Source organism: Crinia signifera, chromosome 1 (genome assembly GCF_055691185.1).
Source record: "Crinia signifera chromosome 1, ASM5569118v1, whole genome shotgun sequence".
NCBI classification, from domain to species: Eukaryota; Metazoa; Chordata; class Amphibia; order Anura; family Myobatrachidae; genus Crinia; species Crinia signifera.
The window spans coordinates 348217293-348230939 of record NC_139217.1 but is presented as its reverse complement, the minus strand read 5'-3'; the positions used below and the strand labels follow the sequence as shown (position 1 = coordinate 348230939).

At 46.4% G+C, this 13647-nt stretch overlaps 1 protein-coding gene across 1 annotated transcript in view; it reads right to left on the bottom strand.

The window, feature by feature from the left end:
- The window catches only part of LOC146008045 (uncharacterized), a 63266-nt gene extending 55292 nt beyond the window's left edge, over positions 1–7974 (bottom strand). The window contains exons 1-2 of the mRNA XM_083146937.1: positions 7541–7974; positions 2022–2187 (exon numbers count right to left, since the gene is read on the bottom strand). Of these exons, the coding sequence (XP_083003063.1) occupies positions 2022–2187; positions 7541–7711 (337 nt within the window). The 5' untranslated portion in view covers positions 7712–7974. The remainder of the gene's footprint in view (positions 1–2021; positions 2188–7540) is intronic.
- Between the last annotated feature and the right edge of the window lie 5673 nt (positions 7975–13647).

Genomic DNA, 13647 nt, shown 5'->3' with positions numbered 1-13647 from the left:
GTGTCTCTCATCCCTTTTTTCCCCAAAAATGTACCATACTTGCCGACTTTTGCTGGCTGCCTTCCGGGAGAGGGCAGCCAGCTCCGTTATACAGGGGGGCGGGGCTATCGCCGGGAGCTTAAAAGAGGCAGATTATGGGCGGAGCTACAGACGGGCTTCCCTGTTGGGGGGCGTGCCTACAGTGATCGCGTCATTTTACTCATGGACCCCCCGCCGAGGGGCGGATCGCGGGGGATTGGGGTTAATGCAGGAGGGTTGCCCCCCTTTCCAGGGGGCCGGGAGGGGGACCCGATTTCCGGGACCCTCCCGACCATTCCGGGAGGGTAGGCAACCCTGAAATGTACCAGTGTAATGTGGGCTAGGTGAAATGAGGGAGATTGCTAGACTGATGAGAGGGAGAATGTTGTCATTTCAGGGAGTCTCCTGCAGAATGCAGGAGGGTAGGCAACTATGATAGAAGAAAGATTAGTTTTTGGTGAACACTAAAAGAGAAAGTGAACGGGGGGAGAGAAATTGAGGGGACAGTGAAGGTGGTGAACTGGATGGAACAGGGGGTGGAGGAAAGAGAGAAAGAATGCATTATCAGTAATAATGAAAAATGACAGTAATATAAATAACATATTGATTGGCTGGTGCGTTATCACCTTACACTTTATCACTTTACTAGGCTTAATACATCTGCCCCATTGCTCCAAATAGGGTCACATTCGGGGCAGACTCCTTTCTCACTATGGCATTCACCCAGGTGTAGTGGAGCTCTCCTGTTAGCACTTGGAGATCATCTCCAAGCGCTGTTGAGCTGTCTTTCCAGATACTGTGAACGGTAACCAGATTGGATGACCCGGGTTAGACCATTTATACCCCTAACCCATAGAACTCTAAGCAAAGTAGAGCTGGGACATTTCCGGCACTTTTTTTTTTATGTTATTCCGGGTATCTGGTCCTGGTGCTTTGTAATGGAAATGAAATGTTATTTTTTGCTTTTTAAACATAGATTTGGAAATAATTTGTTATAGATTGGTGCATGTATAAAATATACATTATAGAAAGTTAAAAATTTGGAAAAGTTAATTATTATACAAAATAAACATAACAAAATAAATACATTAAAAGAGACATTGAGCAGACCACTGTCCCTGGACACCTGTTACCCTAGGCAAGGGTTTATGTGACCTTTTCTAGAGTCTAGAGTCAGTTCTTTGTTTTGCTATCCGTGTTCCTTTGGACAATCAAACTCATTGACGAAACTTTTACAAAGTACTGTTGTGTTATTTGTTGTTTCTGACGTAAAATGTGTTTCAGGGTATTTTATAAAGGGCCATTCGCTTGGACATCAGCTCCAATAAAAGCCCCTCCCGGCAATGAGTAAAAAGCAAAGGGATTACTAACATTATCACTTGACTTCCAGTTTTGGATCTGACTGCTCATCTGTAGGGCGAAAGAGTTGCAAATGGACATCAGGTTGGGTACTAGCCCATTTCTGCATATTTATTTACAGAATTAATTTTCTATATAGGCCTCCAAGTGGACATAGTAACCATATTAGCTCCAGATGACTTGAATACTCTTTTGGGCATCCGAAGATTGACACCCGAGAGTTGGGAACCTCCTGAATAGTAGAGTAGGCAAGTCTTCACTATCAGATCCACATAAATGTTTGTGTATCCAAAAGTGAAGCATCTCAGCAATTACAAATACTGTAGTGCGCAGGTATATGTAACCAATATCTCTGAATTCTATTATCATGTAGTGTTCAAGATTGGTTGCTAAAACTATTCAGTGTGCCGGGGGAACCAATGTCTTGTTACTTACTAAGTATTAACCCCTCCCTTGCATGCACCTGAAAAGTTTTACTGAACTAATTTGAGCATCTACCACTATCTGTATATAAATACTGTAGTTATACAGATTAAACTCATTCATGTATTTTTGCATTTTTTGATTTTGCAGCTTTCACACATTTTGCAAAGTTTCCATATGGTTGATATTACAGTTCCCAGAAATCTATATCCGTTACAAACCTTCTATTTCTAGATCTGTATCCCAGGTGTCCAGGTTTTCCTTGGCACTGACAGGGGGCTTATCTGGTTTAACATCCTCCTTTTCTTCTGTTGAATCAGAAGTATCAGCAGTTTCATGCTGCCCTTTTTCAACCACGTGCTTTGCGCTTGCTGACCTTGGTACAACCTAAGGAAAAAAAAGTGATGATCTTTTAGTTCAACTGAAAGATAGACATGTATTGTGAGAGATGTAGTTTCATCAGGGGACAGGACACTGAAGCAATTATCAGAGCGGCAGAGATATATATACTGTATATATTCTAAGAAAAGTACATGAGGAGAGAGGGCCCTGCTCGTGAGAGCTTACATTCTAAAGGGGAGGGAAAGACAGATGGGAGTGACACCGAAGGAGTAGAAGTGAGCATAAACAGAAAGTTAGGATGAGAGATGGTTGGGTTTTATGTGGGAGGGTGCGAAACTGATCAGGGGTCTTAGACATTTTGAGTCTAAGAAAGTGCTGAATCATCCAAGAATAGATAGCAGAGAGACAGTTGGAAATATCAGGGATGATATTATTATTTTATTTATAAGGCGCCACAAGTGTTTCGCAGCGCCGTACAAAGGAACAATACAGGGAGGAAAAAAATGATAGAGGGAGAGATCAGGAAAGGAGAGGTAGAGTTGAGTATTATCAGCATAAAAGTGATATTTGATATTAGAGGTACAGCTGGGCATTTTCAACTCTGACAGTGCAAATACAAGCATTAACGGCATACTTGCCTACCTGACCCTCTCCCTAAGGGAGAAAATGCTCTGTTCCTGGACTTCCCTGGTAATGTATGATTGCCATCACCTGTGGTGACACCTTTCTTATCAATTACCTCGCTCACCACAGGTGATGGCAATCATACATTACCAGGGAAGTCCAGGAACAGAGCATTTTCTCCCTCATGGAGAGGGTCAGGTAGGCAACCATGATTAACGGTGATAGTTAATGTACTTGCAGATGAAAAAAGGTATTGTTATTACGGATGAATATCCAGATCAAGCAGGCAGGAGTAGTATGTTGTGAGGATAAAGTGAACTCACTCAAAGTATAACATGAAATATGAAAAATGACCACGGGTTGGTAACCCTCCAATAAAGAGGGCCAGATTTAAGCATAGGCTTAGTAGGTTGCAGCTTAAGGGAGTTGCATAGAAAAGCTTCTGTAAGTTTATGCAAACTTACAAACTCCTTCCATTGTGTGTTTCCATGCGGCTGGAGTGTGCAAGGACTAAGATGCTCACTTTTAGCGTCTATAGCAGGGGTCCTCAAACTATTTTGCTCTGGGACCCCATCAGACAATAAAAATAATTACCGGACCCCAGAAAGTTACTGCAGAAGATCACATAACATGTGTAGTCATCAGAGAGCACCTGCATGGCAGCATTGTGGAGGCATAACATGATGGGAAGAGTCTAAAATAAACAATTCAACAGATTTTTGAATAGTTGCAACCCCATACTGAGAAGGTCGGGACCCACTTGGGGGTCAGGACCCACAGTTTGAGAACTGCTGGTCTATAGACAATGTAATTATACTAGAACGTGCCTCTCTTGGTCCCACCGTGAAGACTTGCATATGGCAGATGCAGAGTCTCTGTTGGCTATGGATTCCTATCTGAACGGTTGAGCATTTGTGAACACAGCCAATCACGTTGACACCCCCATATTTGCACGTAATGGGATCATTGGGTCGACCATAATTTGGTCGACAGTCATTGGGTCGACACTGTTAGGTCGACATACTTGAAGGTCAACATGGGTTTAGGTCGACAGGGGTCTAGGTCGACATGGGACGTGGTCGACAGGTGTCTAGGTCGACACAAGCATTAGGTCATCAGTCAAAAGGTCGACATGTTTGTTTTTTTACAGTTTTAGGTGCACCGTATACCCTCGCATCACTCACTGGGCTCGTGGTGCTTCGGGTGCGGTTTTATTCTCATACCACGCCCTAGTGGATGGTAGGGCATGAAATACCGCCTGTTGGCACATGTCGGCTCAAAAAAACAGTCAAAAAACCCATGTTGACCTTTTGACTGTCGACCTAACGCATGTGTCGACCTAGACACCTGTCAACCTTGTCACATGTCGACCTAGAACGCTGTTGACCTAAACCCATGTCGACCTTCCAGTATGTCGACCCAATGATTGTCGACCATCTTATGGTCGACCAACCGACGGTATCCCATTTGCCACCGAACAGCCCTTTGTTGCGAGCACTACTTGCCATTTCCCAGTCACCGCTGAGGAAAGCCCATCACTTAAACGCCACCTTTCTGTTAACATCTGCATTGATCGCGAAAGCACCTTTGTGTATACACTGTGGCGGTATTCTGAAATGTGCATATACAAATAATCATTCAACTACATGAACATTGGCATTGCATGTGGATTATGTGGGACTCAGAATATGGCCCTAGGGCTCCTACCACCAGTGAGTAGGAGCAGGGGCGGATTTAGGGATGAGGGCGCCCCTAGGCACAACAATAATGTTTACTAAGTAGGACAGTTTATAGGGGCAGTATCTGCATGTCCTATCCATTTACACTCTATTTAAGATGGAATATAGTACAGTACAGTGGATATTTTGCAGTTATTGGTACATTTCGGGCTGACAGTACTATCACAGGCATTCAAGTGCCGCCCCCAAACATGTGCCGCCCCTAGGCACGTGCCTAATGGGAAATTCGGCTCTGAGTAGGAGTCTACTTGTAGTGGAAAGAGCACTCAAGGAACCTTTCTCCCATGTCCAACCTGAAACTTTGCGTTGGAGCCCTCTGCCTGCTGCGGCATCTGATCGGCAAAGAGTAAGCACAGCAGAGGGTCGTGGTCAGCATGTGCAGTGAGTTACTGCCAATGAGGCCTCTATGCCTCCACCGCCTAACCCTAAGTCCCCTACTAGTGCCTAAATCTAACCATCCCAGCCTTACCCTAACCTGTCCCACATACTCACTGATATCTAAGGCCATTGGCAGGGCCGGGGCCACCACTAGGCAGCTCTAGGCATTTGCCTAGGGCGCCGGCCACTGGAGGGCGGTAGTCCGGAGCTAAGAACCCCCCCTGGATGTAGGTGAGCGGCTAAGCTCCCCCGCCACCCCCAGCAACATCGTCGGCTGCCGAATCCGATGCATCACACCCTAGGCTCCCCTGTCACTTCCAACAAGTTCAGCCCAACGCTGCTGTGGAGAGACGCTCAGACGCGGCACCCAGCAGGTGAGCGGCTTCCCCCTACCCCCAGCAAACTCAGCGGCTGCCGCCGCATCACTACCCGACCCCTGCCCAACGCTGCTGTGGATCGACGTGGCAGGCACCCGGCAGGTGAGCAGTTTCCCCCCTACCCCCAGCAAACTCGGCGGCTGCCGCTGCACCGCTCCCGCCCCCCCCCCCGGAACGATCGCATCCTCCACCCCCCCTTTCACGGCGGGCACATCATCCACCCCCCCCGGTAACAGCACGACGGTGGGCGCCGGGGCGACCCCCCGCCTGGGGCGCTCCGGTGCCTAGCACCGGCCCTGGCCATTGGTAGAATTCTGATCCTTCCGAAGTTCCCGCGCTGGTGTTTTGATTGCAGTCGGAATGCCTGCATCCTGACTGCCAGGATGCTGACTACGTTCCATACTACTCTCTAGGGCAGGCATTCCCAACCATGGTCCTCAAGGCACACCAACAGTGCAGGTTTTAGTTATATCCAGGTTTGAGCATAGGTGACTTAATTAGTATCTGAGGGATTCTGATTAAACCATCTGTGCTAAAGCCTGGATATCACTAAAACCTGCACTGCTGGTGTGCCTTGAGGACCGTGGTTGGGAATGCCTGCTCTAGGGATACCAATTATGCCGCAGTGCTGCATGACTAACCTTAATCCGCGTTGGCAGGTTGGTGTATGTACACTGCAATGATAATGCTCTGTGACAATGGGCTTGATTTAGAGATTGCATGCAGTTTGAAAATATGGTAATAAATCAGCCACACTGTCTTGTGTATAGACACCCACTGCAATCTGGCACTGACCATCTTGCAAATGGCAGTGAGGGCCAACGGCCTAATGAGCTGGTCTAAACTAAAAGCCTAGCAAAGCAACTCTGCTCGGCTGCACAGCACAGATTAGCGGCAGGCATGTGAACTGTCACATTGCCCAATTGTCGTGTGTGTACGCTAGGGGGTAAATTTACTAAAGCTTCTAAAAATGAAGAGAGGATGTTGCCCATAGCAACCATCTGATTATTTTCTAGGATAATTTTTAGAAGCCTTAGTAAATTTACCCCTAGATTTCCTGGGTTCGATTAGATCCCCAATCTGTCCGTTCCCACTGCCAGCATCTCACGTCTGCTGCTCAAGCACATAAGCAGGATCAGACCCGAGCAACCCTATGCTGCCTCATATTGGCAGGGGGCTCTCCAGCTGTGAATTCATTTGCAATGGCTGACTAGGCAACACCCAGGAAATGGTCCTGACAGCCCTGCATATTAGCAGCCACCCTCAAATGCCGACTACCAGTCACTCATTTTGCAAATAATGAATTATTTACATAGTGCTAGTTTAGAAAAGGACTCAATGCGCTTTAATGAATTAATGAACGTAATACAGAGGTTTATATTTGTTGAAAAGATGTTAATGTCGACCTATTGTAGCGCATATTGAACTATTAGTGTTGATCTATTGACTGTCTACCTAGACTATTGTCTGTGAGCCATCTAGATACAGAAGTATTGTTGTTAAGATGTTCATAGCAAAAACACTTGCCATCAGCTGTAGGCTTTCGATGGGTAAAAAAACATTGATGGCCAATGGCAAATTCTGGGTCATCAGTGCAATCCTAAAATGCTGCATTATGGACGCTTTGTCATTCCTAGTGTTTCTGACCTTCAAAGCAATAATGTAATGGGACCGGTTAAATCTTATCGCCCTTGGTCCTCACTCAGCAGGTCCTTAAGCAGCCGCTCTGATTTGCTAATGGTACACAAGCTCTGATTGGCTCAAAAGTCGCTGCAGCATTTTATTGGCCGCCTGCATCCTCCATTGGAAAAACCTGTGCTTCGGGACCTGCTAAGGGAGGACCGAGCGCAAACGCAGGCAGCATACAGCGGAGGGTTGCTGTGGGCAATATGAGCTGCCCAGGCCCTTCCAGAGGCCGGGGCCCAGGACAGCTGTACCAACAGCACCCCCCTGTCGGCAGCCCTGTGTGTCACTGCAGTATTTTATTGCATTTATAAAATTTCCCATTTAGTGTTTTGTCCAAATCTTCATATTCTATGCTCTGTGTGTGTTTATGTGGATTAAACTTTGTATTTGCATTTTCTCACTAGAAATGTCTACATACTGCGATTCTTGTCTGTGTATGCTAATACTTTGAAGAAGGAAATGTGACCTGCTATAATGTTATATATAAGGATGTATTTGTAATAAAACATGATAAGTAATACTTAAACTAATGTATACAAAGGAAATATACCAATAACATAATTCAAAATGTAAACCTGTTTATACATGACTTACCTTTTCGTCTACACTTCCTCTGCTCAGGCTTGCAAGTGGTCGGCTGGGTGGTCTGCTGGAGATCCCCCCTAAACTGTACTGTGTGACCTCCTCCTCCTCAGCATCGTTTGCCTCCTCTACTGAAGGAAGCATTGAGTTGACATCCATGGAAAACCTCTTGCTTAACACCATATTAAAGTGATCTGTGGGTTGTCACTACTCAGCTTATTTCTATGGTGTATAAGAGTTGCTAGAGAAAAAAACGTAATCAGGCTGACACTTAACCAACTGCATGCACTAGAGCTGCTCTAATGAAAACAATCCTTCCACACAAAACAAACAACTATATACAGCTGTATGCTGCCTTAACAGTGTCTATTATACAAGAGAAGCTATTCACTACTTTAAGTTTGTGTTTGTTGTGATGTTAAAATGATCTAATCTGCTGGATATTATTCTTGTGAGTGACATCACTGCAGACCAATTAAAACAGTTTAGCATTAAGCTCAGCAAATGACAATTGATGGGCGGGAGTAAACTTCATGCAGGCTGTATAGTGGCTTGTTGTAGTGTTGCCATGGAAATAGTCGCTCAGTGCTTAGCAGTGATTCTCAGCTGTGTGGGAATACACACCCAGGGCACTGACCAGTTTGTGCTACTGCAAAGCACTGTGCTCTTGTAGAATATACTGTATATAGAATATATGTTTGCCTTAAAAAAAAGATACACTTTAACCTCTTCAGGTATATTGGTACATATGTGTACAATTACTTTAATCAAAAAATAAACAGTTAATTTTAATTGCAAAGCTTCCTAAAGTTTGGATATATATTTAGAACTAAAATTAATATTATAAATCTATTTACAGATAACCCATTTATAATTTCTGTACATTGATTGGGACACCTAACAAATATTCAGTACAGAACAGCGGTGTATTTTTCAAAACTTTTAAAACATTTTTGCAATTAAAACAGGTACGCACTCTAGATATCACTTCCCAATAGTGGTACGGCGCCTATTTGTATTAAAGTCCATATGTTTCCATCCAAATTTTCAATGAAACACCAGTTTTTCCAAGGTAAAAGTTTATTCTTCAATGAGTAGTCAAAAGATGTTACAGCAGTACAGTAATGTGACATTACAGTAATGGGACATTACTGTACTGCTGTAACATCCTTTGACTACTCATCGAAGAATAAATGGTACTTGTGTAGTATCACGGCGCCCATCGCATCGCAGACCATAAGGCATGCGATGGTATGCGATGCGATGAGATTTCCCCCGATGTCATAAAATGTTAAAATTGTATAGCATTGTATATGGCATACAATGCCATGCAATGCGATTTTAAATTGTATAAGCACCCTAATGGGGGCTTTCAATGTTAAATGCACCCCCACTATGAACGTGAACCCGAAGCGTGGCGAGCGCAGCAAGCCCGCGAGGGGCGTCGGTTCGCGTCCTCCAACCTTTTCATACCCCCACTTTCCACGTCGGCGTGGAGTTGATTTAATATAGTGTGGCAAGCGCAGCGAGCCACCGAGCCCGAAGCGTGGCGAGCGGACGCGGAATACATGTAAAGTAATACGCGTCCGCTCGCCACACTTCGGGCTCGGTGGCTTGCTGTGCTCGCCACACTATATAAAATCAACTCCACACCGACATGGATAGAGGGGGTATGAAAAGGTCGGAGGACGCGTACATCGCATCGGTGTGCACCCGGTGTATGGCATGCGATGCGATTAAAAGTCGTGCGACTTAATATCGGGGGCGCCATGATAATACACAAGTACCGACTAAACTTTTTCCTTGGAAAAACTGGTGTTTCATTGAAAATTTGGATGGAAACATATGGACTTTAATACAAATAGGCACCGTACCACTATTGGGAAGTGTATGCTATTTGTGTTTCCTAACCCTCGAGGAACTTCGTGGTTAAGCAGCCGTCAAATTATTGGTTAATTTTATAAAGAGTTTAAGCTCGTCTTGGAGTATTGGGTTTCCACGCACTCTAGATATGTTTAGGAATTGTGACATTTGTGGACACAGCGCTCATGGGTATTCTTGTGTCACTGTATATTCTATATATATTTTTGTGGCAGCTCTCATGCAGTCAGCTGACAGAGTGGGACTGGGATAGGGCTGTGTGTTATTCCATATCTGGCTGCTGCAGGGGTGAAAACTGTGCTCTGATTCCACCTATGAGAACATGACAAATCCAGACAAGCTTAGCAGCCTAGAAAGGAGACGCGCCAAGCCAGATTTTTGGTAACCACATGAATGGACAATGTGACAATTCTACAGCGGGCTGATAAAAATATTGTTCATACAGATGTCTCCACTTGCATTGTTGTTGTTGGTGCTGCACAGCTTGCTCATTTTTGCCCCTGTTCCCACTGGTGGTCTCCTTTTTAACCGCATAGATGCTGCAGCCTGCCACAGCGCAACCAAAGATATTAAAGGACACATCTGTATGATCTCTAAATATGCATGAATAGAACCGGGGGGTATTCAATCTCCCGCCACCAGGGGCGTAACTATGAATTGGGCGCCCCCCCGCCATTAATGGGGGGGGGGGCGCCCCCCTCCCCCCCTCCGCAGCACCCCCCATCCCCTACCCGCAGCCTTACCTGTCTTGCTGCCGCTGGTCCCGGCTCCCTTGCTGGCTTCATTCTTCTGCTATGGAGACGGACCAACACAAAATGTCCGCCCCCATACAGCAGACAGTTTCAGAGAACTGTCTGCTATATGGGGCGGACATTTTATTGTGGTCCGTCTCACTAGCAGAAGAACTGAAGACAGGTAAGGCAGCAGGCGGCGGATTGGCGGGCGATGGGCGGGCGGGCGGCAATCGGTGGGTGGGAGGGTGCTAACTATAGCAACGCAGCCCCCCGGCACCCCCACATGCACAGCACCCCCCCCCCCCCCCCCGCGCGACCGTGGGGGCTGCGGTGCTATAGTTACGCCACTGCCCGCCACTATTCCCGACAGGAAAAATAGCGGCAGGCCCTATTCAATGCTGTCTTCCATGACAGCACTGAACAGGGATCTCGGTAGAATGCGCCCGACTTCATAGGCATTCAGGCACGTTCTGCCAAGAACGGCTGGGAATTGACGAGCTCCCGACCGCAGCTTGGCGAATTCCATCTGCATCTCGCGGCCAAGCCCCCTTCCCTCTAACTTTGAATACCCCCTCTATGTCTTCAGGTAAGAAAGCAAAAGTCATGGATGGTGCTGCAGAATGGCGTACTGTCAGGCACATGCACTGTAGAAAATACAGCATAGTCCTGTGCAGTAGAAAGTAACATGTAAAATTCAAGTAAACAGTCTGGAACCTGATTGAGCGGAAGAAAATACGGTACTTGTGTAGTTTCACGGCGCCGCCGCGCGCACACTCTGTGTATGAAACTTGTCAGCTTACCAGACGCTCTGTTTAACTGTGCGCGTGCCGCTCTAGCTGTTCTCAGCGCAGCGCGTGGCTGCTTTCCTTATGTAAGCTACGTTATCAGCGTAGCGCTGGGCAGCAGCAGCGCACGCTGCCCAGTGCTGACAGGTCACTGTGGTACTTGTCGTTCCACAGTGAAATAGGCAGTCGTGCACACCGCTGACAACGGGGGCACGTAAACTGGACACCCCGGCAATTTAGACGCTAATGCGTCTACATCCACACTCCCTGAACTGGACACCCCGTACACTATTAAAGCTGTTCACAATGACACTAGTCGACGTAACAGCTGTCGACCTTGTTAATTCCACAAGCCACGCCAACCCGAAGCGTGGCGAGCCCCGCGTCCCACGACCTTTTCATACCCCCACTATCCACGTCGGCGTGGAGTTGAGAATAGAAAGTGTGGCGAGCGCAGCGAGCCACTGAGCCCGAAGCGTGGCGAGTGAAGCGAGCCCCGAGAGGGGACGCGGATAACTTCACAGGTGTCCGTGTCCCCTCGCGGGGCTCGCTGCGCTTGTCACGCTTCGGGCTCGCCACACTTTCTATTCTCAACTCCACGCCGATGTGGATAGTGGGGGTATGAAAAGGTCGTAGGACGCGTACCGCCACCGCTCGCTACGCTTCGGGTTGGCGTGGATAGTGGAATTCACAAGGTCGACAGCTGTTGCGTCGACTATTGGCATTGTGGACAGGTTTTAATCGTGTACCCCTAGACCCAGCTAAATCTTGCAAGGCGCCTAGTTTCAAACGGTTTTGCGTCTAAATCCAGGCACCCCCCACCGCTTTTTACTGTGGAACTACAAGAACCACAGTGACCTATCAGCGCTGGGCAGCGTGCGCTGCTGCTGGCCAGCGCTACGCTGATAACGTAGCTTACATAAGGAAAGCAGCCACGCGCTGCGCTGAGAACAGCTAGAGCGGCACGCGCACAGTTAAACAGAGCGTCTGGCAAGCTGCCAAGTTTCATACACAGAGTGTGCGCGCGGCGGCGCCGTGAAACTACACAAGTACCGAAAATACTGTATGCCTCCATGCAGAAGGGCCCACTGGGGGTTTTCCCTCTACCCCTATGGCCAATCCAACACTGGCCTCTGATATTAATCACCCACTGAAATACCCTCACTCACCACCACTCCCTGGCATTGTACCTAACATACAAAATGACTCTTTACAATAGGGTTTCTTCTAAACCCTACTCTTCCTCTGGTAGTTCATCCAGCACGACAAAGTGGTACTATACAGACAGTGTTATTTTAAGGCACAGGAAGGACATGCAGCTCCCTGGAGGGCCAAATGTAGGTGCTGGCAAGCCAGAAGCAGATTCAGAATTGCAAAGGTTAAAACAAACTGTCAGCAACAGTCGCTGATGTCCAACGGAGGAGCTAGTGGCCACATGTTAACAAGCAGTGGCAATGTTGGGAAATCAGCACTGCCTTGAGAAGTTTCTGTAGCACCATCCACTAAGAGTACCCTGATTGGTTGTAATGCCCTGCTTTGCGCATTGCAATGACTTGTTATCTCAATAGGTACTTGTTGTGGAGGATGACAACATTGCAGCTGTAGAATAAACTCCAGAACTGTGCTTTGTACAGGTTTAGTATCGCTTATCCAAAATGCTTGGGAAGAGAAGAATTATGGATAATGGATTATTCCGTATTTCAGAATATTGTTATATTTCAATGAGGTATCTTGCATTTATGTTGTATAAACACATCAAACACACATAAAAATATTTTATTTCTACATGAAACAAGGTTTGTGTACTAGATCATGCACTGAATTTAAATGCCAATAAATCATTTTCTTGCACATATTTAGTGCCAGTTACATATCATATCCTCAGTAGTGCCAGTTACAGATGTCCCCAGTAGTGCTTTTAGCAATAAAAATGTATTTCTGGAAACTATGGATAAGGGATATTTTGGATAAGGGATACTGAACCTGTTGGTTTTGGAGCATCACTGTGTCAGTAAACTCATGAAAGCAGGTAGGTAGGGGACTTGCTTGGAGGGAGGTCAGTTATCTTGGAGACTTAATACATAGCAGGCAAAGGGTTAAATCATTATTGAGGGGACATAAAAAGGGCTGGTTGAGAAATCTGCCATAAAAAGGGCATTTAGAAAGTCTGAAGGCACAAACAGGACATGAGCTTGAATATTTAATAAAAGGAACATGGTGCCCTGAAAATATTGGGTGTAATCTATTGTGGGAAGCCGCGTGGATGCAGGATGAGTGAGAAACTAGTATTTACCCCTTCAACAACATGAATAGTAAAGCAGAAATCTGCTGCAACCCTACTGTAGATTGTTCCTGGACAGCATACTTCCCTACTCTGCTGGAAAGTGCAGGAAACTTGCAATTTTTAAGGTGGTACTTGTGAATTATCCGGGCGCCCGATTTTTGATCGGGTCCCAAAAAATCGCGTCGCATCGCGTGTTAACCAAATGGCATGCGATGCAACGCGACGAGAGCAGCACCCGATTTTAGCAGTGGACCCGATTTTAACATTGGAATCAATGTAAAATGGTCCCTGAGACCCGATTTTACATTTATTTCAATGAAAAAATGCCCAAAACCCCCAAAAAGTGACAAAAGTGAAATCCCACCCCCATTGTTAACGCCACCCCACTAATGACGCCAACCCGAAGCGTGGCGAGCGCAGCGAGCCCGCGTCCTC